The sequence below is a fragment of the Lycium ferocissimum genome, chromosome 3 (genome assembly GCF_029784015.1).
Source record: "Lycium ferocissimum isolate CSIRO_LF1 chromosome 3, AGI_CSIRO_Lferr_CH_V1, whole genome shotgun sequence".
Taxonomy (NCBI): domain Eukaryota; kingdom Viridiplantae; phylum Streptophyta; class Magnoliopsida; order Solanales; family Solanaceae; genus Lycium; species Lycium ferocissimum.
Window position 1 is genome coordinate 66,932,291 of NC_081344.1, and position 22,647 is coordinate 66,954,937.

Sequence of the window (22,647 nt, forward strand, 5' to 3'; positions counted from 1 at the left end):
GTACATAAAAAAACAAAAATCTTTAAGTTCTATGGAAAAAATCCATACATAATAAAGGGAGAAAAGGAGAGAGGAAAAAAAGAAGATAAAGAAAAGAAATAATATGCATCATACTTGTCCCTTTTTTTTTTTACCACATAATGTAGTTGCAAGTAAGCATATCTTATTGATAAGTTTTTATAATTATTAAAGTTTCTTCATCATATAATTGAATAATTTCTTAAAAATATTACTTAAGGAAGAAAGTAAAGTAGGAAAAGGACATAAGTGATTCGATATCTTATAAACTAACCTGATAAAATATGATAATTTACAACTTGGTGAAGATCATAAATTGAAGAAATATTTTCGTATTTTTATGAATTTGTGAGTGTGTGATTTTTATTTACAGATAAAAATAGAATTGTGATTTTTATTAAGCCAGAGAAATAATGATAAAAATAAAATCTTGCGAAAGATTACTATCAATTTTCACTCATTATTTTATGTCAAGGATATACTGCTTGTTGGTGGGACTTGATTTTGACAATAAAATACTTTTAGCTAACACAAAATTCTGGCTATAAACGTCTATATACATTAAAATGTGTCAAGAATAATTGATAATTTGTTCACTCATTATTCTATGCATAAAGATAATTTTTAGTTAATCATATATAAGAAATTTTACTAGACAATTTTTCTTAAACTTCTATAACACATGTGTATATTTTTTTTTAACACTATATGAACCATAGAATAATTTATATTTTTAATACATAAATTGAATATTTCAACCTCAAGACTAGTTTAAAATTGAAAAAATTTTTTATATTTGAATCAAAAATAAGTTAGCAAAAAAGAACTAATTATATGCTAAATAGTCTTTGTTTGAGAACAAATAATACATAACCTTGCCATTCAAATCACGGTTTTAACATTTTTCTCCTTATAAAACATCATCATCTTTAGGCCCCTAATATAATCAATATAAAAAAAAAAATTAAATGTATATAATTGTATTTTTTAGATTTTCTTTCTTAAAAAATAATTAAAATTATTTTATTATGAAATTTGTTGGGCTGCTATGTAGTGTAAAAATCCTTTATGTATATATTATTTACCAATAGTATTTTCTATCAATGTAAACAATCTCGATTCTTCATAACACTACATGGTCAATGATGATCTTGCAGAACTTATTATACATCTTCCATACATAAAAAAACACAAAAAAAGGTTTGAAGGGTCACCATAACATAAATTGAGACGGAGGAAATAAACACAGCAAAAAAGGTTTGAAGGGTACGTCTAAAATGACCATTAGACCATCCCAACATCATGATTGAAGCTAAGAACAATCATCTACGACACCATGACCCGAGGGTTGGAAGCTGTTAATCACGCTCTGGTCCAACGGCCATGGGTCATCCAACAGACTTGGTTTCTTGTCTCCTTAGAACTCAAGGATACAGTGGTACGAGCCTATAGAACAGATCCTGTTCAAGTAAGGTCGTGTGTTGTAATTGCGGTGCTCATTGTTAAAAAGAGTCTTTTAGTGCTGTGTCTTATCGATGCGGTACAAAACTTTTGAAGCGAACTAATTTAGGCCCGTTGAAAGGGTAAGGTAGAAAAGAGAAGTCTATGGTAGAATGTTCAATTCAACACTTCAAATAATGAGTGTTAATTAAAACTATAATCTTGGCTATTGCACGTCTTCAGAAATGGGATAATCCCACTTTATAAGAGGAAAATTGGAGGACAATATTCATCCGGTTAAATGAAAGTGTGTGTAGAATATTTAGTACATGTGCTCTTGCATGTCTTCGAAAGACTAAATTAAGAGGCTTAATATTATTCATTGCTGCCTTGATGGTGCCAACCTTTATTTCCTCTGTCCCAAAGAGGGAAAAAAGAAGATAAAGAAAAGAAATAATGATTAAAATAGGCATATACTTGCTAAAGATTACTCTCTCCTTCTCATAATAAGTGTCACCTTAACCAAATTTTTTATCTCATAATATGTGTCACCTTAGGAAACCAAGATATAAATTGACTAGTTTTTTTACATCTTCTCAAATTATTAGAATTGGTGCGTTAAAATATCCTCCATCCAATGTGTCAAAAAATATTTAATACCTTGCCGTCCAACTTTTGAGTCTAATATACCCTTATTTCTAATAGTCCAATCTCATTAAATACGTGGCATCATTTAATTGGTTACCCCATATAATTAACTAAACTCATTAAATTTAGTCTAAGTTGATGGATCCCAACCCACCAACCCGAGTTACCTGACAAACCCAACCGCCCCAAATTAAATTTTGGCTTTGTGGTTTTTTCAGCTTTGTTTACCTCCAGTTGTGATCTCTCTTTAGTCATTTTCATCTGTTTTTAGAATTTTAAGTTGCTTATTTCTTTTTGCTAAGCACTTGAGGCAAGCGAGAGAATTAAGCTTTTTATTATGTACAGTGCATGAATTATTTCTTTTGATGTATGGTTTGTTTTATTGGAAATCATTTCATGCATTTTGCAGAATAAAATTTTTTCCTTCTAACTCCATGTTAGAGTTTAATTCAAAATTCCATGAAAACTTTCTAGAGTTTGATATTTTCCAGTAAAAATAATTTGAGTTTTTTGTAAGGGGTCGTTTAGTTACTGATGAGAGTTTTTTGTAAGGGCCCGGGTTTGTCGGGTTGGTGGGTTGGGATCCGGTCAACTTAGATTAAATTTAATGAGTAAAAATAATTTGAGTTTTTTGTAAGGGGTCGTTTAGTTACTGATGAGAGTTTTTTGTAAGGGGCCGGGTTTGTCGGGTTGGTGGGTTGGGATCCGGTCAACTTAGATTAAATTTAATGAGTTAAGTTAATTATATGAGGTAACCAATTAAATGATGTCACGTATTTAATGAGATGGGACTGTTAGAAATAAGGGTATATTAGACCCAAAAGGTGGACGGCGGGGTATTTGGGGCTCCAATTTTAGGTGGATGAAGGTATTTTATGCCACTAATAGTCAGAATATTTTAGGCGCTTTTTCGGACAGATCCTGTTCAAGTAAGGTCATGACATCGTAGTCTCAGTGTCCAATATAAAAAGAGTCTTCTAGTGAGGTGTTTCATCCATGTGAGGCAGAATATATTAGAAATTTTTGAAGAGAATTGAAATATTGAAACTACTCCTATCATCTTTGGATACGTTTACTTTGGTTAACACCTCCGTTTAATTTCTTTTTTCCTGCTCCTTTTTCTTTCTTTCTTTTGCAAATCAGCCCTTTGGGAAGGGGTGCATAAATAAATGGAAAAGTTATATATTTAGCCGCTTGCCAAAAATAATTATAGCAGCTAGTCAAATATATAAAAAAAATATTATTTATGTATAAAATATGAATATTATATGTACATATATATAAGATATATATTAATATCCAAAACATATACATTTTCCGGCTATCATTTTAATGAGCGATTATGCATTATAAAAGTCCCGAAATAAAACCTGAATCTTGTAAAGGCGATTTGTATAGGATATTGTGATTATTGAAGATTTAAAGATATGCTCAGGGATGGAATAGGGAAGAAATTAAGCTGGTATTAGATGGGTTATCTGACTCGCAGTCTTAAAATGCTTGAAGCAAAAATATATTCTCTTGAAGTTGGAAGTTTACCTTTCTATCTAGAGATTAAGACATGTTGCCACTAATGGCGGAGCTAAAAGTCCTGATATGAATTCGGTCAAAATCAATAGCTTTTGCACAAATAGTGTATTTGTGTGAAGAAATTCATTAAATATATATGAATATTAAGTTTAGAATCAATTATTAACACTTGAAATTGTCATTTTAGAATCCAAAATTCGTTAAATTGAAATCCTAATTCCGCGTCTGCCACTAATGGTCAGTGATCTTGCAGGACACATCATTATACATCTTCCATGAGTAAACCTCATGTCCCCACATGCCCCATTCATCATCTATTAAAGAAAGACTGGAAATTTGGACCCAAGATGTTACTTTGCATAGACAAAAAGCTTGTATAGTGCACACTGCATTCACACGGTCGACTTGTAACTGTTTTATTAATACAGTAGAAACAATAGTAAGAGAATTTGTACTGCACAAGCTAGTAAATGTGTACATATAATACATCCACTATCCTTAAGAAGATACTGTTCGTGTAAAATTCAGAAAAATACATGCAAGCCGCTTCAGGATGCAACCGTTACTTCTTTAAAGAAGGCCTAAATTTGTAGAGTATAATTTGAAAGTAAATTGGTAGAGTTTAATTTGAAAGAAAACTATTGTGAATAGTCACATACATGTTCTTTTCAAACTTAAAGTTAAACTTAAATCTAGATTCATGTTTTGAATAAAATAAAAGTACCCTTTAAACTCGTTTTTGCCTTCAGAAGTAGGATAATCCCACTTCAAAAGAGGAAAATCGAAGAACAGTTTATTCATTTGATCAAATGAAGTGTATATTGACAATTTAGAACATGTGCTATCAAAAGACTACGGAGCCGTTTGGATATACAAAATGTCCCTTTTTTTCAAATAGATATTTTAAAAATATTATTTGGTCATATATTAAAATGAGTTTCTGAAGATGAAGTTTTCAAGTTTGAATTATTGTTAGTTTTTTAGATGAATTTTTTCTTCTTCACTCACAAAATTTCAACTTCGTTTTAAGTGAAATGTCTGTTTAACACAACTTCAACTTACAAAAAAACTCTTTTCTTGTTTAAGTTTCAACCAATTTTGTGTCCAAAAACCTACTAAATTGACAGGCTTAATTATTTAAATAAGATTATTATGAATCTTTTTCTACAATGGAAGATGCTGCGTTATAGGCGAGGTCAATTTATACATTATGTTCACGTGTAATTGAAATGTTTGTTTAACTAATATTCAGTCTGTTTCTGCTGAGGATAGGTGTTGTTTTCTAGATGAGAGTTTAAACATTATATTCACGTGTTGGGATACCTTTTTATTTATTTAAATACTACGGTAGAATGGATAAGAAAGTTAATATGATTACACAAAGTTAAAAAAGGTTAATGCTATGTCGACAGCTCATCGTCTTCTTCCTAAGTACAAAAAAGAAGATCCAATAGGCTGTAACAACTCCACTTTTGTCACCTACTGGTTGATAGGTGGAATAAATCTTACATGGGTAATGGGACAACTTACAAATTTCCACCATCACATGTCCGTTTACACTAATCACAAAAGGTTAGAACTTGGGATATTTTCAAGTTTTTTTTTTTTTTTTTTTCGATTTTTCATCCGGCGTTCGGTATTCATATTAGGGTCCGATCAAACTTGGGTTCGAACCGGAAAGTTCAACATTGGGGGTAAAGAAAGCACTCCCTAACAAAAACAAGTCCGTACCCAGGGCGACAAACCCGAGACCTCCTCCGGTTAAGGATGAAAGAGTACTTACCACTCCATCACAACCTTTATTGGTGGATATTTTCAAGTTTATTCCGTATTCATCTCTTCTTTTTTCTACTTAGCTTTTAGTCTAGCTTTTCAAGCAGAGGTCGGATTCATTTCACCGATAGTCACTCAATTTTATTTTATTATATTAATAAACTATGAAACTATTTTTTGTAAAAAAAAATCACTCAGTTTTACCTATATATTATAGAAAATTTCTAACATAATTCTCTTGTAACAAAAATAGCTCTCAACTAGCCTAAATATTATAGAAAGTCACGAAAATAATTTTTATGTAACCAAAAAGTCAATATAACTTTATGTAAGTATCATATAAAATGTTTCTTATGCTTTCTGCTAATGACTTTATGTGATTTTGTGGTTACAAGAAAATAGTTTAGTGACTTTGTGATATTTAAAAAAGTTGATAAGTGGTTTTTTCGTTAATAATTTAGTGACTTTAGTGTAATAAAGTGAAAGTTTATAAAACTAATTAACTTGACGGAGGTCTTGTAATTAACTCTTAATGAAAATAGAGACAGCTTCTCCTCTAATGAATTCTAAGCGATGCGAATTTGAAATAGTTACATTTGTGTCTTTCTGATATCAGATAGCTAAACAAAAACGAAAATGAGAAAAAGGGCAGAGGCAAGATTGATCAGACGAGAGGATTAAAAGCTGCCAAAATGTCGCACTTGAAAATCAAACTCATGATCAAAAACTTCTTTTAAACTCTCTTCTATCACTACATGGGATTGTTCCTTGTGTAGATTCAATAACAAATATATATAATAGATTTTTTCTTTATATACATTCTAATTTTCCGACATTAAATTCCATTTACTAGAGGTGTTAAATGTATGAGATCAAGATGTGTCAATTTAAATGAGTTAAAATACATGGAAGAAACTGCACTGTTTACCTTTCAAATGGAATGATCTTTATTTTTTACCCTTCAAAATCAAATTGATGCCTAGCGGATGAGCATAAGTTCTTTAAGGATGCGAGACATAATTTGTGAAATATTATGATGCGAAAATATAAGTTTATGTCCTGCGAACTTTCTTGAGGGACCAAAATTAAAGACCAACACAAAAGTGCAAATGACCCAAACACATGTTGAGTTAATAAACAGATTATGGTCCAAATCGTTAAAAGTTTATATGAATCAAAATAAATTGAATTAAGATTAATTACGGCCGGCCATTAATTAAAGGGCAAACATCACTGAATATCCCTAAAATATAAAATATTTACCCGCTCATGTCTCTTCCCAAACTATTTTCACTTCTACCCCCACCGGCTGTAAATTTTTACCTGACATATCCCTCGGCCAAACCCCTTCCTCTGTGATACCATCATCAGTAGATTTATATATCACGATGATATCATGGAGAACTAAGAGAAGGACTAAAATAGTCCTCCGTGATACTGAGAAGACGATGGTATCATAGAGTTTTTTTTGGAGAAAAATGTGTCATTTTTAATAAATAAATATGATCATTCATAATACCGTCTCGGTATATTTATACTATGATGGTATCAAGAAGTACTAAAAGAAGGACTGAAGCATCTTCCATAATACCATCTCAAAGATATTTATATACGGGATGGTATCATGGAGGATTAAGAATGAATCAAGATCTTCCATGTATACCATCTCAAGATATTTATACACCATATTAGTATCATAACTGGGGCATCTCGAATAAACATTTTTAAAAAAAAATTGGGGTACTAAAGTAATGAATATATAAGCAGATAATTATTTTAGTTTGGAAGGGCATAGGTGATCTTTCCTCTTAATTAAACCATGACCCATAATACTTTTCTTTTCCATCTTTCTATGAGAAAGACATTCATTAAGAATTAATCTAAGCTCTGCAGTCAACATCCATATCTGTACGCCAACAGTCAAAATCACATTGCGTCGACAAGTTTGTTCTTTTGTCGTCCTTCCATGCTCGATGATTTGACACGACCCTAATGCAATTAATAAAAGCCCCATTACGAAACGTGTTAATTGCGTTTAGTTAACTAACAGTCTGTTTGTTGGAGCTTTTAAAATCAGATTTATTTCGCAAAGTATTTTATCAAAAATGTTTTTAAAAAAAATACTTTTAGTGAGCAACAGTTTCTATTTGACTAATTAATTGAAAATCATTTTTGAGCAACACTTATTGATTGACCAAGTTTTTAAAAATTGTTTTTGTTGGCATAAACACGTGTCAGTTTTGATGATTGACAAAGTAAATGAACAAGGTTAGTAAACTAGTTAGAAACAGATGTTTGAGATAAACTGAATGAACTAAACACAGAAAGATGATGGACAAAGTAACTGAGAGCCCATTTGGATTAGCTGAAAAAAGTGATTTTTAAGCATAAGTGCTTAAAGTACCTTTTAAGTGTTGAAAGTTATTTTATGAATAAGTTGTTAAGTGTTTGGATAAAAGTGCTTAAAGGATTTTTAGAGGTAAGTGTAGTATTGGAATTAACATAAAATATAAGGAATAAAAGGGTAAAGTTGTTGGTCAAACCAAAATGGCTTTTAAGCCAAAAAAAAAAAAAAGTTGGGGTTGAATAACTTTTTGATTTTGGCTTATTTTAAGCACTTTTTAACTAAATTTAAGCTGTTTTTTATTTTACCAAATACCTAAATAAGTTAAAAAAAAATAGCTTATAAGCTGGTTTGACCACCTTATAAGCCAATCCAAACGGGCTCTGAATCAGGTGGGTGAACTAGGTCTGGGGACTGTTCTATCCAAGAGACAGATGCAGACAAAGCGAATGAACCAGGTTTGCAGACATGTTCTATCTTAGAGACAGGTGCAATAAATGAGCCAGGAGTGAATATATCAGAGACAGATGCAAGACAAGGGTGAATGAAACGGGTCAATGGACATGTTCCATCTCAGACACTGTTTTGATTCAGAGAAGCATGAACGAGGTGCTTGGGTGCTTGAATAAGGTCCAAGATCATGTTCCAGCTCAGAGTCCTAATGCGAGTAGGATTCGTGATTTATGGTAAAAACTTGGCGGTCAAGTTGCAGGATTTCTTGTCATAATTATTAAGATATTTCGGACTATACAAGGACACTGAAGCCGCGTGAAAGCAAAAATCCCAAGTCAACTCAAACCCTAATTCTCATAATGGGCCTTACCATGTAGGGATTGAGTTCAGCCGACTTGATGCAAACCTAATGCGCTAAATATCCAAGTCATGCCATGAAGAAGATTTACGCATTCGCATAGAGAGAAAATCAGAGTTTGAGCGAACACTGTCAATGCAAGTAATTGGGAGTTCTTATTATTAAAGTGCGACCTAATACTAAGAAGAAGATCAAAGAACCTGTTTAATAGAGTTTATGTTTTACAGTTTTTAATTCTAGATTCGTGTATTAGAATTGTTTATCGAGCTGTACCTTTATCAGCTTTATTAGAAGCAATATTCACAGGTATAATACAGTAGTCAAATTCAACTTCGAGTTGGGATAACTTGAAGTGGGCTCATTAGTCTGGGAAGATTAGTGAGATAGGAATTAGAGTTTAGTTCCAAGGTAACAGAATTTGTAACTTGAATTTGCAAAGGCTCATGTTTTAGTGGAGTTTGGGAAAAATCCTACAGAGCTGTAGGTCGTGATTTTTTTACCCTTTGTGAGCCGGGTTGTTTTCATGTAAAAATTATTGTGTCCTTATTACATGTCTTTATTATACTGCAATTGCTAGCGTGGAACGGGTAGAGTAACATGTTCTATTGTATAGGTAAAAATCTGGTATAAAGTAGGATACACAACTGGTAGTGTACTATATCAGTTTTTAAGTGTGCCTTCTCAAAAAGTGTTTTTCAAAAAAGAACTTTTCGAAAAATGTAACTTTTTGTAGCTTTTGAAAAAACAGATTATGCTAAAAGACATTTATTTTCTCCCAAAAGATTGACCAAACACCTCACTTTTTTAAAATAAGTTTTTTTTTTTTTTTAAATTCCCTAAAATGAATCACTTTTAACCTCTCAAAAGCTCGGCCAAACAGACACTGTTTGGCCAAACTTCTAAAATCAGCTTATTTTAAAAAACGCTTTTCAAAAAAGTAATTTTGACAAAAAGCAGCTTGTGTTTGGCCAAATAATTTACAAAACACTTTTGAGCAGCAATTAGTGTTTGACCAAACTTTTAAAAAGTACTTGTAAGCATATCTTTCTCAAAAGTTCTTTTTAAAAAAAGTGATTTTGGACCAATTAATTTACAAAAAATCACTTTAAAGCTTGGTCAAACACATCACTTATTTAAAATAAGCACTTATTGCAAAAAAAATAAGCATTTTTAGAGAAAAATAAACTTTTAACCAAGCAGTAACTTAATTCTCCATTAATTCAAAAGTAGCTTTTTAAAAAAATTAATTTGTGATATCCTTATTGAAAGTTATTTTTTAGATTCGCCTCAAAAATTATTTCTATTATTCCGTAATCACTTATTCTTCTCAATAAATCGGATAATCTTGTTCATCAAAATTTAAAATAAAAAAGAAAACACTTTTTATTTTACTTATTTAAAATAAGCACCTTTTATTCACAAACTCAATGTTTAATTAAAAAATATTGAATAAGTTAATTTTTGGTAACATAAAGGCAAAAAAATAAACTCAGGGTATCTAAATCCGGGGTTGTACCTATTAGGTACCTAAACAGTAACTTGTATAATTCTCCATTACCATAATTAAAAAAATAAATTAGCTTTGTTGCGTATTACTATTAATTTGTGATATCCTTATTGAACACTCTCTTTCATATCGCCTCATTAAGTAGTAATTTCTTATAAAAGAGATTATTCTGAACGGTGACAAGATACTAGAAAAAATAAAGAAAATTATCTCTCTTCAATATAAAAATCAAATAATCTTGTTCATCAAAATTTAAAATAAAAAAAAGAAATTATCTAACTGTCTTTTACTTTACTTGAATTTAAATTCTCATCTCGCAAGTTTTCACCCTTTTTATTCACAAACTCAATGTTTAATTAATGAAATCATATTGAATAACGTTAATTTCTTTTGGTAACATGAATGCTAACTTAGGTTAAAGACGGTACACATATGCCAAGTACAAAAATGTTTTTCGCCACTCGTGAATAGCCAGGAGGAGGAGACTACTCCAAATAAAATATCACGAAAGATTAGTAAAAATTCTATAAAAGAGAAGAGACAAATAGGAATAGACATTCTTTTCTTGATTAATATGATCACTGACCTTTAAAATCATTTTATGAGAGATGACCTCGATCGCACTTAGACGTTCTTGTCTCGATCGATAAAAGAAGCAAATCTAAGAAAGCGAGGTGAAAGGTACTTGTACAATTGAAAGAACAAAAGATTATTAAACGAAATAACAACAGAAAAAGTAAATTCAACCTTAGCTAATTAATTATATGTGTACATAGACAGAAATAAAGGAAGAGGATTATAGTAAGTTAATCGGTACTTGATAGGTGTAACCTAAATAGTGGCGGAGACACCCTTTAGAAAAAAGAAAAAGATTCTTTGAGAGGTCATTTAACATCGCTTTAAAAAGATTATTTTATATGTGCAATAACATATATCATATTGTCGTTGTTTTTCATTTTTTCAGGTTATACCTTTGAAATAATTCTCTCAAACGCCCTAATATATTGTACTTGTTTGTTGTATTGGTGTGGGATACACTCATGCCTCATTTGTTTGCACTTAATGGAGGTCTGAATCTGAATGGTTCAGATCTTAGGCCATTAAGTGCATTTATTTACATTAAGTTCTAAGTACTTATTGGGTCTGAATATGTCTTAATTATTAAGATCTTGAACAAAGTCTTAATATCATTAAGAGATACTTTGTATGAATAATTTTTACCACCAGCTCAACACCAACCCCTAAGCCCCACCCACCACCACACCACCCATCCACGACCCAACCCACCCCAGTATCCCAGCCCTATACCAACCCCCACTCTCCAATCCTACCTCCCCCCCACTCACCACCAACACAACCCCAACCCCCACCGCCCCAACCACTACCCACCCAACCCCCACAAACCACCCACCATCAACCCCATCCCATTCACCACCCCCACCCTTACCCCTACCCCCACGATCCACCTACCTTACCCCCAACCACCCCCTCACCACCACCGACCCTACCCCCAGACCCATCGCACCACCACCACCCACCCTCACCTACCAACCCCCAAAAACCCACCCACCACCATTATAAAGCATCTCCACGATTACTAGCGAACATAAATATTTTTTTTTTATCAAATAATATTTTTATTTTATTAAATTTGCAATGTTTTCTAATATTTAGTTACTTTTTTATTTGAATTGTATATTTATTATGTTTAAATAAATACATTATGCACATTAAGATGCTGAAAAACAAACAGTCTTAATCATTAGGTGTTCAGATCTAGAGACAACATCTTAATCATTCAGATCTGTGCATTCAAATTCAGACGTCTTAATCTAATGAAAACAAATGAGGCCTCAGTTCAGTGGAAAGTTCATCCTCACAATTTGACTTTTTTTTTTTTTAGAAGTTCCGCCTAATTGTGGCAAGAACAGACTGACGATTACAAAGAAAGTAGCTGATTGTAGTCCCTAAGCCTGTCACCCAAATTTTCACTCAACAACTATACACAAATATATATTTTTTGACATAAAATAAAATATTACTACCATTAGGATTCCAAATCCAAAGCACAAACATATGGGTTATGTTCGCAAATGGCCTCCATAAGGGACGGTCTTGATTTTTTGACTTCGCTTAACAATTTTTTTTTTAAAATAGCCTATGCTTAAGAAAATTATCTAGGCAAAGGTTTTGTTGCCTATGGATATAAGTTGTGGACATAAATTTATTTTACATGTAAGTAGAAGTTCAGGATATTTCAAGACAGTGAACCTACTTAATTAACCACAAGTACTGCCTTATAGGTAAAAGTTAAAACTTATGCTTGATGAGTAAGAGAGGCAAAACTTTTGTTATCCATCGGGCATAAGTCATGGACATAAATAGTTTTACCTATAAGACATAAATTCATGATATTTCAAGACAATGAACTTGCTCAATTGATTACAAGTTCTGCCTTTTAATTAAAAGCTAGAACTTATATTGACGGGCAACAAAAGTTCTTCTCAACGAATTTACGGTACAAATTTCTCAAAAGTTTTTCCCAGTAGGTTTTTCAAGTCAAAGTCATTTTCTAAAGATTTCATTAAGCGGGACCAAATATTCAAGATAGGATGCTTTTAAAAACACCACGCGTCATTTCCTTCAATCAGATGCATGCTATTTGTCAAACCAAAATAAGTATAAATCGTTTTGATACTATTAGGTCACTTTTATTTGCCATAATAAGTAATATATTTTAATTTTAATTTCTTAAAAAATTAATATTCCTTCCGTCTAATTTATGTGATACCTTTCGGATTTTGAGATTCAAACAAATTTTTTTTAACGTAATTTTTTTCATATATTTTTTAAATATTTGATATTTTCAATTATTGTGATTTATAGTATTTTTTTACATAATTTTCAAATATATAAATTTTATTTTAAAATACTTAAAGATTTCATACCCGAATTTATAATCAAAATTAAATTATTTTATTATCAAAACGTGAACTATATCACATAAATTAGGACATTCGGACTAACATCTATCTATAGATAAAGTTAAACTCTGACTATACTGTATCTTAGTGGCCACATGGCTACACATGGCTTGTAGTACACGTGTATCTCATGCTCCTGTCGACCAAAATGTGAAAGAGCAGTACGAATATTACCGACGAAATTAATGAAGACCACACTCTTTTCACACGGTAACAATAAAAAATTACTATTAGTACGACACTATAGTAAATTACTAAATAAATGAGTACATAACGGTATGGTATATTTTAATACTGCATGTGTCCCAAATCATCTGTCAATTTAAAAAAAAATAATTATCTCAAATTATTTATTTTTAGCCACTCAAGATAAAATTTATCTATGTTTATTTTATTTTATCTTTAATAGTAATTATTTTTAAAACTACAAATACCTTAATTATGGAGAGATGAAATATAAATAGAGTAAATATTAAATGAAAAGTGATTATATTTTAAAACATTATAAAGATAAAATAATTAAAATCAGTCGTAATTAATACTATTTTTTATGAAGCGTGTAAGAGAGAAACACAACAAATAATTTGAGGCTCATTATGTACTTTAATAGCCAAAAGTCACGAGAGAATACTAGCTTGTTTGATCAAACTTATTTTTTTCAACAAGTGTTTATTTTACAAAAGTGAAATGTTTAACTAAATTTTTGAGATAAAATAAGTGCTTGTAAGAAATAACAGAAGTACCTTTAAAAGTTTATTTAAATACTAATTGCTGATCAATAATATTTTTCTAAATTAATTGGCCAAACGTAACTATTTTTTTCCAAAATAATTTTTTGAAAACCACTTATCAAAATAAGCTCATTTTAGGAGTTTGGTCAGCAACATTTGTCTTCTTCCAACCTATAAACCCAAAAAGAAAATCCAATTGCCAGCACCAGCTCCACTTTCCACACCCTGTTCATTGACCTATCCATTATTAAATATTCACACGCAACACACACATAATATACACTATCTATACACATAAATCATCACAATTTTCTTTCACACAACCTGTTAAATCAAAATGTTAAAAGACTTGGTGATCCAACAATTTACACTCGCTAGCTGAAAAAATTACAATTTTGGTCTAGTGAATCTTGAAAGATTACAACTTGGGTATTGTTGTAACTGAAAAAGTACAGCTTGGGTCTAGTGAATCTTGGTAAAAAAATGGGGAGTTACAGGGTATGTGTATGTTTCACAAGAAAATTCAGGGTAACAGAAGCAGAGCCACCATCAGATGTGAAAGAATTATTCAAGAAGTATGCTGAAAATGGGAATCAAATGAATTCAGAACAGTTATTGAAGTTGTTGATTGAAGTTCAAGGAGAAACACAGTTGACTGTTGTTGATACTGATGCAATTGTTAGACAGATCCTTCAAAAAAGACATCCAATTACTAAGTTAACTCGTCAAACACTTTCTCTTGAAGATTTTCATCATTATCTCTTTTCTGCTGACCTTAATCCCCCTATCAATTCCAAGGTACTAGTTTTCTTGCTTTTGTTTTTGGATCTTTGTCTTACCGTTAAACCTTTCTAGGAGCCCGTTTGGATTAGCTTAAAAAAAAGTGTTACTTTTTAAGTGCGGAAAGTCATTTTATAAATTTTATGAATAAAAGTGCTTAAAGTGCGGAAAGTCATTTTATAAATAAGCAGTTACATGTCTGAATAAGAGTGCTTAAAGTGTTTTTAAAAGTAAGGGTAGTATTGAAATTAATAAAAAAATACGAGGGATAAAAGGGTAATGTTGTTGGTCAAATTAAAATGGCTTTTAAGCTAAAAAAAATAAGTTGGGGTTGAGCAATTTCTTGATTTTGGCTTATTTTAAGAACTTTTTAACTTAATTTAAGTTGTTTTTATTTTTGTCAAACACTGAAATAAGTTAAAACTGGCTTATAAGTTGACCAACTTATAAGCCAATCCAAACGGGCTCTATAATAGTGTCGTTTGTCTGAATATATTTTGGTTGCTATAGCGAAATGCTATAATGTTGTTATATAGTAGAACATATGATATACTCCTCCGTCCCAATTCATGTGATGGTATTTGACTAGGCACAAAGTTTAAGATAGTTGTGTGGCTATAAATTATCTCATGAAGGGTAAAATGGATATTTTAAAGTTAAAGTGTCACTAACTATAGAAAGGTGTTGTTCTTTTGGGAACTGGACTAAAAAGGAAAGAGTGTCACATAATTGGAACGGAGAAATTGGGACGGAGGGGGTAACATAATATGAAAAATTGGTTCGTAAAAGAGTTAGCCGTAATAGTGAAATGTTGTTTTAGAGGACGATTGTTAGAGAGAGGTCTGACTGAATTTGGAAAGATCTTTAATTTGTGTGCATTAATAGGGTATACATTTTTGTACTATCAAGTTAAGTTGACCTACAATAACTGGTAATTCTTCGTGTTAAGTCTGATGTGATAACTTGGAAATAGAGCTAGTCAAATTGGAGTGACACCGTCCATGTATATAACTTAAATCCCATATGGAGAAGACCACAAAGCTTGGGACTTTGAGTGAGATTTCCCTTTTTGGCTGTTGAAATTCACTACCTTTTATGAATTAAGCATTATTTGAAGTGTGTGCTTTTTATACAATGTTAATTCGCCAAGCTCTTACTCTAGAAGATTTCCATCACTATCTCTTCTTTGCTGACCTTTATCCCCCAATCAATGATAAGTTACTCTTGTTTATATTGTTGGATCTTTATCTTATTTGGAAATGCATAAAGTTTGAGACTCTGAGTGAATTTTCCCTTTATGGGTCTCTCAGAGGTTGAAATTTAGTCCTTTTTTTACGAATTACGCATTATTTGAAGTGTCTGGTTTCTGGGAATTATGCTTCTTGAAAGATCTTTAACTCATTACATTTGCCTCTTTTCAGGTTCACCATGATATGACTGCTCCACTCTCCCATTATTTTATATTCACTGGACACAATTCTTACTTGACTGGGAATCAGCTGACGAGTGATTGCAGTGATGTCCCTATTATAAAGGCACTGAAAAAAGGTGTAAGGGTGATAGAGCTTGATATATGGCCAAATTCCGACAAGGATGATGTACACGTACTTCATGGAAGGTTTGTGTATCTCCTGCCCGATTTAGCATTTTGTTGAACCCTAAGTCTTCTCTTTTCCTGAATTATTACCCTAGACCATCTGGTAAACTTGGAAAGGTTTGAAAAATTGCATTGCGAATTTTCTGATTAAAACTAAAAGCACACCCTTCAACACACCAAGATTCAGACATTTTTACTGGGGATAATCACATTTTTGGAGCGCTCTAAAAAAAAAATAGCCGGAAAATGTATATGTTTTGTATATTAAGTATAAGTATACATAAAGTATACATATTATATACGTAGTCAGCGAATAGGTTTTGTATTTTTTGGCTAGCGCCCATGATTAATTTCGGCCGACTGGCCAAAAATGAAAAAATCCCTACATTTCTGTTGTGTTTGTTGCCACTACATTTACGTGCTTGCATAAGCCACTATTTTATGTGATCGAGCAAGGAACACGAAAACAACAGAGAAATTAAGCTAAGAGCAAAAGAACATTTAAGAAGAACTAGTAGCAATCTCATTCGTGATCTTTAATAAGCCACTACTGGCTTCAAGGTACTGTTGTTGTAATCCATTAAAGATTGCAGCATTTAAGATTTACTAATCTCATACGTCCCATGAAATATTTATAAGTTGTGTCTTTTTTATTTTTGCAAAATGTAGGACAGTGACAACACCGGTGGAATTAATAAGATGTCTCAAGTCAATAAAAGAACATGCATTTTCCGCTTCTCCTTATCCAGTTGTAATAACTCTTGAAGATCATCTAACACCTGATCTTCAGGCTAAAGTGGCTCAGGTGAATTTCCATTTCTCGTCTCAGTTGTGCCGTTCCTCCTTTATTGGTTATTGAGATGTGCCTTTTTAATGTTTTTTTTTTCAACTTGTAGATGCTGACTGAAACATTCGGGGACATGCTCTTTGTTCCTGAATCAGATAGTCTAAAGGAATGCCCTTCACCAGAAGAACTAAAGCATCGTATTATTATTTCAACCAAACCTCCAAAAGAGTACCTTGAAGCCAGTAGTGCTAATGTCTGTAAAGACAGACGAAATAGCTCTACGAGGTCAGAGGAAGATGTATGGGGAAGTGAACCTTCAAGCTTGACAGCTGCTGATCAAGAAGAAAATGAAAAGGTTTGCTGGAAGTGGAATTCTTCACCTTATTCTCCTTGTATCGTTTAGGAGAAAATGACAAAAATGGTCCCTGTTTGATGGTAGGTTCAAAATAGTCCCTTAGGTATGCACTCAACAGAGTTGTTCCTTTAAGTTTGCCAAAAGTTGACACAAAAACTACTGTAGACACTAAAAAGATTTAAAAAATAGCAGAAATTACAACAAAAAGAGCTGCACCAGACTCTAGAAATAAATTAAAATAGAAGAAATTACAAAAATTACACTTCTAAATGTGAGTTCACACCAATTTCTTTTTTCTTCATAGTCCCCGTCAAATCTAACAAACAAAGTTCAATAAATATTCGATGGAGACTAAGGGCTCATTTGGTTGGTGGGATTGGATAGACTGGGATATCCCATGGGATTAGCTATTCCACCTTCTATGTGAGATACCTAATCCCGCCATTTTAGTACAAATGGTGGGATACAATAATTCTGGGACTAATTAATACCCATAACCAAACGCAGGATAAAATAATCCCACATTTTATATCAAAATTATTATCCTTATGCGAATTTAAAGGGCCAAAATCTTTAAGTGCATACTGAAGGGACTATTTTGTACCTACCCTTAAACATAAGGGACCATTTTTGTCATTTTCTCTATGGTTTAACATGCATCTACTTGTGATAGTGGTAATTTGGATTCTTTTTCTGCAGAGCGACAGTGATAAAAGCTGTGACGACGACGATGACTCCACTCACAGAACACATGTAGCATCTGCTTATAAACGCCTGATTGCCATCCATGCTGGAAAACCTAAGGGTGGATTGAAGGAGGCATTGAAAGTCGATCCTGATAAAGTAAGACGCCTAAGTTTAAGCGAACAGGCTCTTGAAAAGGCTGCTGAATCTCATGGAACCGAAATTGTGAGGTATGTATTTGAATATTTCAGCATAACAAAGCAAGACAGTTGAGGTGGCTTTAAGCTGTCGGTGGAGTTTTCATGGATTTATTATATCCTAATTGTATGCTGAATCTTTTACTAGGTTCACACAAAGAAACATTCTAAGGGTTTACCCTAAAGGTACTAGGTTTAACTCCTCCAACTACAAGCCACTAATAGGTTGGATGCATGGAGCTCAGATGGTTGCATTTAACATGCAGGTTTGCTTCTTAGTTTTCATTTGCTCACATTTGTTCACATGAAAGGTCGGTTCCACATAAAACATGGTTGTTATAGTACAATGTTGTTAATGGAGGATGACTCTTATAAAGAGGTCTGAATGTGCCAAGTCTTTCTGTGGTTGATGCTTTTTACTATTTGTTCCCTTTTTCACGTGCTTTGACATGGCTTCTTCACTTCCATTATTTCTTTCTTCTGACCCGTTTTGAGTTTTTTTTTTTTGAGCCGAGGGTCTATCGGAAACAGAGGCGGAGCCAGGATTCGAAGTTTGTGGGTTCGGGGTTCTAATTCTTTACAGTTACTGGGTTCTTAATTGATAATTTGTACATATTTGACAAAAAATTTAATACAAATATATGGTTCGGACAAAAGCAACTGGGTTCGGTCGGACCCACGGCCGAAGGCCTAGCTCCGCCCCTGATCGGAAACAGCCTCTCTACCTCTCAAGGTAGGGGTAAGGTCTGCGTATACTCTACATGCCCAAGACCCACTTGTGGGACTATATGAAATGAAACTTTGGTTCCTTAAAGTTGCATTTTGGGAGTTCTCAACCACACTCAGATAGTGCTTGGTAGAAACTGGGGGTGTCAAAATTAGCTCATAAAAACATGACCCGGCCAACCCGTTCAAGTTTGTTTATTAACTCAACCCATTTTAGCCCATCTAAAAATTGGTTTAATATGTAGCCTAAATTGACCCATAAAAACCTTGTCAAAATATTTTCAAAAAGACATTTTTTATTTTTTTTTACTTGATATGTTATATATAGCCATAATAAAGAAAAAAATAGTTTTATTAGGTACTTAAGAAATTATAAAAGACCAAATATTAAATTTAGTAAGAATTGGGTGGTTTGGGTTATGACACGCTTTTTAGTCCATTTTCAGCCCAGTAACTTTGACCCGCTCATTTATTAACTCAGCCCGTTTTGACCTGCCCAAATCTAGCCCAATCCGCCCATTTGACACACCTAGTAGAAAACAAGAACGGCAAAACCTCTGGATCAAGTTAGTTGTGCTTCTTATCAGATATGTTCTTGTTTGATATCCCATCTAGATTTATTAGTATTCTTCACCCCTTCTGATAAGACCTGTCGGGATCATTTCAGTTTTCCAGCATTATTTGATGTCAAGAGTTGAACTGTAGCATAAACCGTATTGCCTATTAAAGCATTTTTGAACTGGCATCATTCGACTAGTTACATTCTTCTGCTTGATTTGCTGTATTGTTTCTTCCATTCCTACATGGCTCACGCCAGTGATTTTATCTTCATTAATGCCTTTTAGGTTCCTTTTTTGTCCTAATCTCCTATCAGTCAATTCTACTTTGTGCATAAGGGTGGAGGAGGTTAACTTTCAGTTGATAGACTGTCTTAATCAAGAGTTCTCCACTTTAATAAAATTTACTCCCTCTGTTTCAATTTGTTTGTTGTTTGAGACTGTACATTAGACATTGGTTTTGTTGCCTGCTTAAGTTAACTAAGAATCCATTGGATTTATAGAATATAAAAAAATAAAAAATCGGGTGTTATTTGATATCTCTTAGTTCAAATACAAAAAAGTATCTAATCTGTTGTTTGATACTTCTCCATGATAGTCTTTTGGTTGACAACTCAAAAGATTTTAGGTGAATTAATGTCTCGAACGGTCACTCTACTAATGGTGATTGTAGTAGAAAGTCGCTTTTCTTTGTTTTGTAATAGAAAAGTCACTCTATTTTTGCCATTTCACCTAAAAACACTCAACTAATTGCTGTGATATTTCCTGTCAATTTTGCTGACGGGTATCTTTATGGAAATAAGCCAAACTTTTTGAAAATAAAAAAGTTACCCATTTTAATATTTTTGACCCGCTGCACTGCCCTTACCCGCTAAAATTATATGGATCTAATATATAGTGCAGGAAACCCCTTTTATTTTACAAGCAATACTCTCAGATATTTAATTGAAGAGAATCACATATTAACTGTGACAGGGTTACGGTAGAGCACTATGGTTGATGCACGGGATGTTCAGGTCAAATGGAGGCTGTGGTTATGTTAAAAAGCCTGATTTCTTGGTTGGTCCTGATTTTGAAGTTTTTGATCCTAACGTGAAGTTGCCGGTTGAGAAAACCTTAAAGGTAAGTGAATGACTTGCTAATACGATGTCCTTTAATAAATGTGAGTTCTTATCTCTTATTATTGGACAGGTGAAAGTATATATGGGAGATGGTTGGCATTTAGATTTTAAGCAAACTCACTTTGATTTGTATTCCCCCCCGGACTTCTATACAAGGGTAAGCTTGTTCTGCTCGACGTTGCTTCCTTCTTTCCATTGTTTTCATGATGTCCTTAAAAATTACTGGGTTTATGGTTTCCTACGGGGACCTCAAGTTAATATACATTAATAACTGAGTTCAAATTCAAATATTTATAGAAATTTAGTGGATATTTTGATACATATACAGGTTTGAGCAAAAGTTACTGGGTCCCTGTGAACTCGCACGTAGCACTCTGGATCTGCCACTGTTGGCAGATGCAGCCTTAATGAACCCAATAATTTCGACATAGATATAAATATATGTGGAAAATTAGTAAAAATTTAACCAATACTTCCTTCGTCCCAATTTATGTGAAGGTGTTTGACTGGGTACGGAGTTTAAGAAAGGAAAGACTTTTGAAACTTGTGATCTAAAATTAGTCATAGATATTTTTGTGGCTATAAATCATCTCATTAAGGGTAAAATGGGAAGTTTGAAGTTAAATTGTTACTACATATAGAAAGGTGTTATTCTTTCTGGAACTGAGTAAAAAAGAAAGAGTTTCATGTAAATTGGGACAGGGGAGTATTAAATTCTGAACCCATAATTTCAGAAGTGTGATGGATTCGATAGTAAGAGCTTAAAGGTTGAACTAATCAAATCTAAATCTTGAGTCCGTCTCTGATTACAGGTCGGTATAGCTGGAGTGCCTGCTGATGAGATAATGAAGAAAACAAAGACTAGAGAGGACAATTGGACGCCGGTTTGGGATGAAGAATTTACCTTCCCACTGACCGTACCTGAATTAGCTTTTGCTGCGAATCGAAGTACACGAGTATGACATGTCAGAGAAGGATGATTTTGCAGGCCAAACATGTATACCTGTTTCGGAGTTGAAACCTGGGATTCATGCAGTTCCCCTTTGTGACCGAAAAGGTGAGAAATATAATTCTGCAAGGCTTCTCATGCGCTTTGAGTTTGAATAAGGGTTCTTTAGAATGTGTGTATCTCATGCTTTCGTTTTCTTGGATGTCGTCGGATGATTTTTGTTTATTATACTAGGAGTTTGTAATAATGTCATTATGTTCTCCTTTGGAGAAGCTTGTATTGCAAAAAGATTTCCATGTGGCTTTGTAGTTTGTACAGTATACTCTACAAGTAAACTAGGTTCTATGGTGTTTGTTCAATGAGATTGGTTTCTGATGGCCTTAGAATCCCCAGTGAAAAGTTAGTACTTTCATGACAATTGAAAAGTTCGAATTTCATTTTGTTTTGTGATTGCTGCTGAATCTTTATGAAGTACTCTCTCCGTCTCAAATTGTTTGTCGCTTTTTTGTTTTACACGCCCCTTAAGAAATATTAATTAGGAGGAGTATTTGATTAACTCTATCCTTATTTATGTTTAAATTATAATCTCTCTCCATTAAATGTATACTCTGTCTATGTGACATCACCATTAATGACAAAATTCTACTAAGGGTAAAATGAGGGAAAAAATAATAAATTGTATCTTGAACTCGTAAAACTAATTTGACACAATTATTTTTAGTAATCACGATAAATAATTTGAGACGGAGGGAGTACAAGTCTTTCTAATGAGAGACAGAAAAATATGGCAGCTGCTAAAGGGTGGCAGACTTGAGCATTCCTCCAATTTCGGGTTTGAAACGCTATATACAGTCAATGCATGGGCGGATTTTTTCGGTACCTGTGTGGGTGGGAAGCAAAAGGTACCTGATAGAACAATTGAGGTGTGCAAGTTGGTTGGGACACAGTTATTATTTAGTAATAACAAAAAAGAAAAGTTGAAGTTGCCAATTTTGTGAATGGTGCAGAAGCAGATAAATAAGGAGATGTTATAGGCATAAAGGATTCCATTTAAAGTAGAACCTTGTATTTGCCATTTTTCCTCATATATTCCTCTTAGATTTGTCTT

General features: G+C 32.9%; 1 protein-coding gene and 1 non-coding gene across 2 annotated transcripts; one reads left to right on the forward strand and one right to left on the reverse strand.

Annotated features, from left to right (window-relative positions):
• Window positions 1-1,283: 1,283 nt before the first annotated feature.
• Window positions 1,284-1,496, reverse strand: LOC132051342 (small nucleolar RNA U3). Its single transcript, XR_009413709.1, has one exon. It is a non-coding gene; the product is annotated as a small nucleolar RNA U3 (small nucleolar RNA).
• Window positions 1,497-13,988: 12,492 nt separating this feature from the next.
• Window positions 13,989-21,916, forward strand: LOC132050466 (phosphoinositide phospholipase C 4-like). Its single transcript, XM_059441718.1, is given in 10 exon segments — window positions 13,989-14,584; window positions 15,988-16,184; window positions 16,833-16,968; window positions 17,060-17,305; window positions 18,005-18,219; window positions 18,335-18,452; window positions 20,445-20,591; window positions 20,661-20,747; window positions 21,403-21,522; window positions 21,524-21,916. Coding segments are annotated over 10 exon segments (1,755 nt in total). The 5' UTR covers window positions 13,989-14,269; the 3' UTR covers window positions 21,698-21,916.
• The last annotated feature ends 731 nt before the right edge of the window (window positions 21,917-22,647 follow it).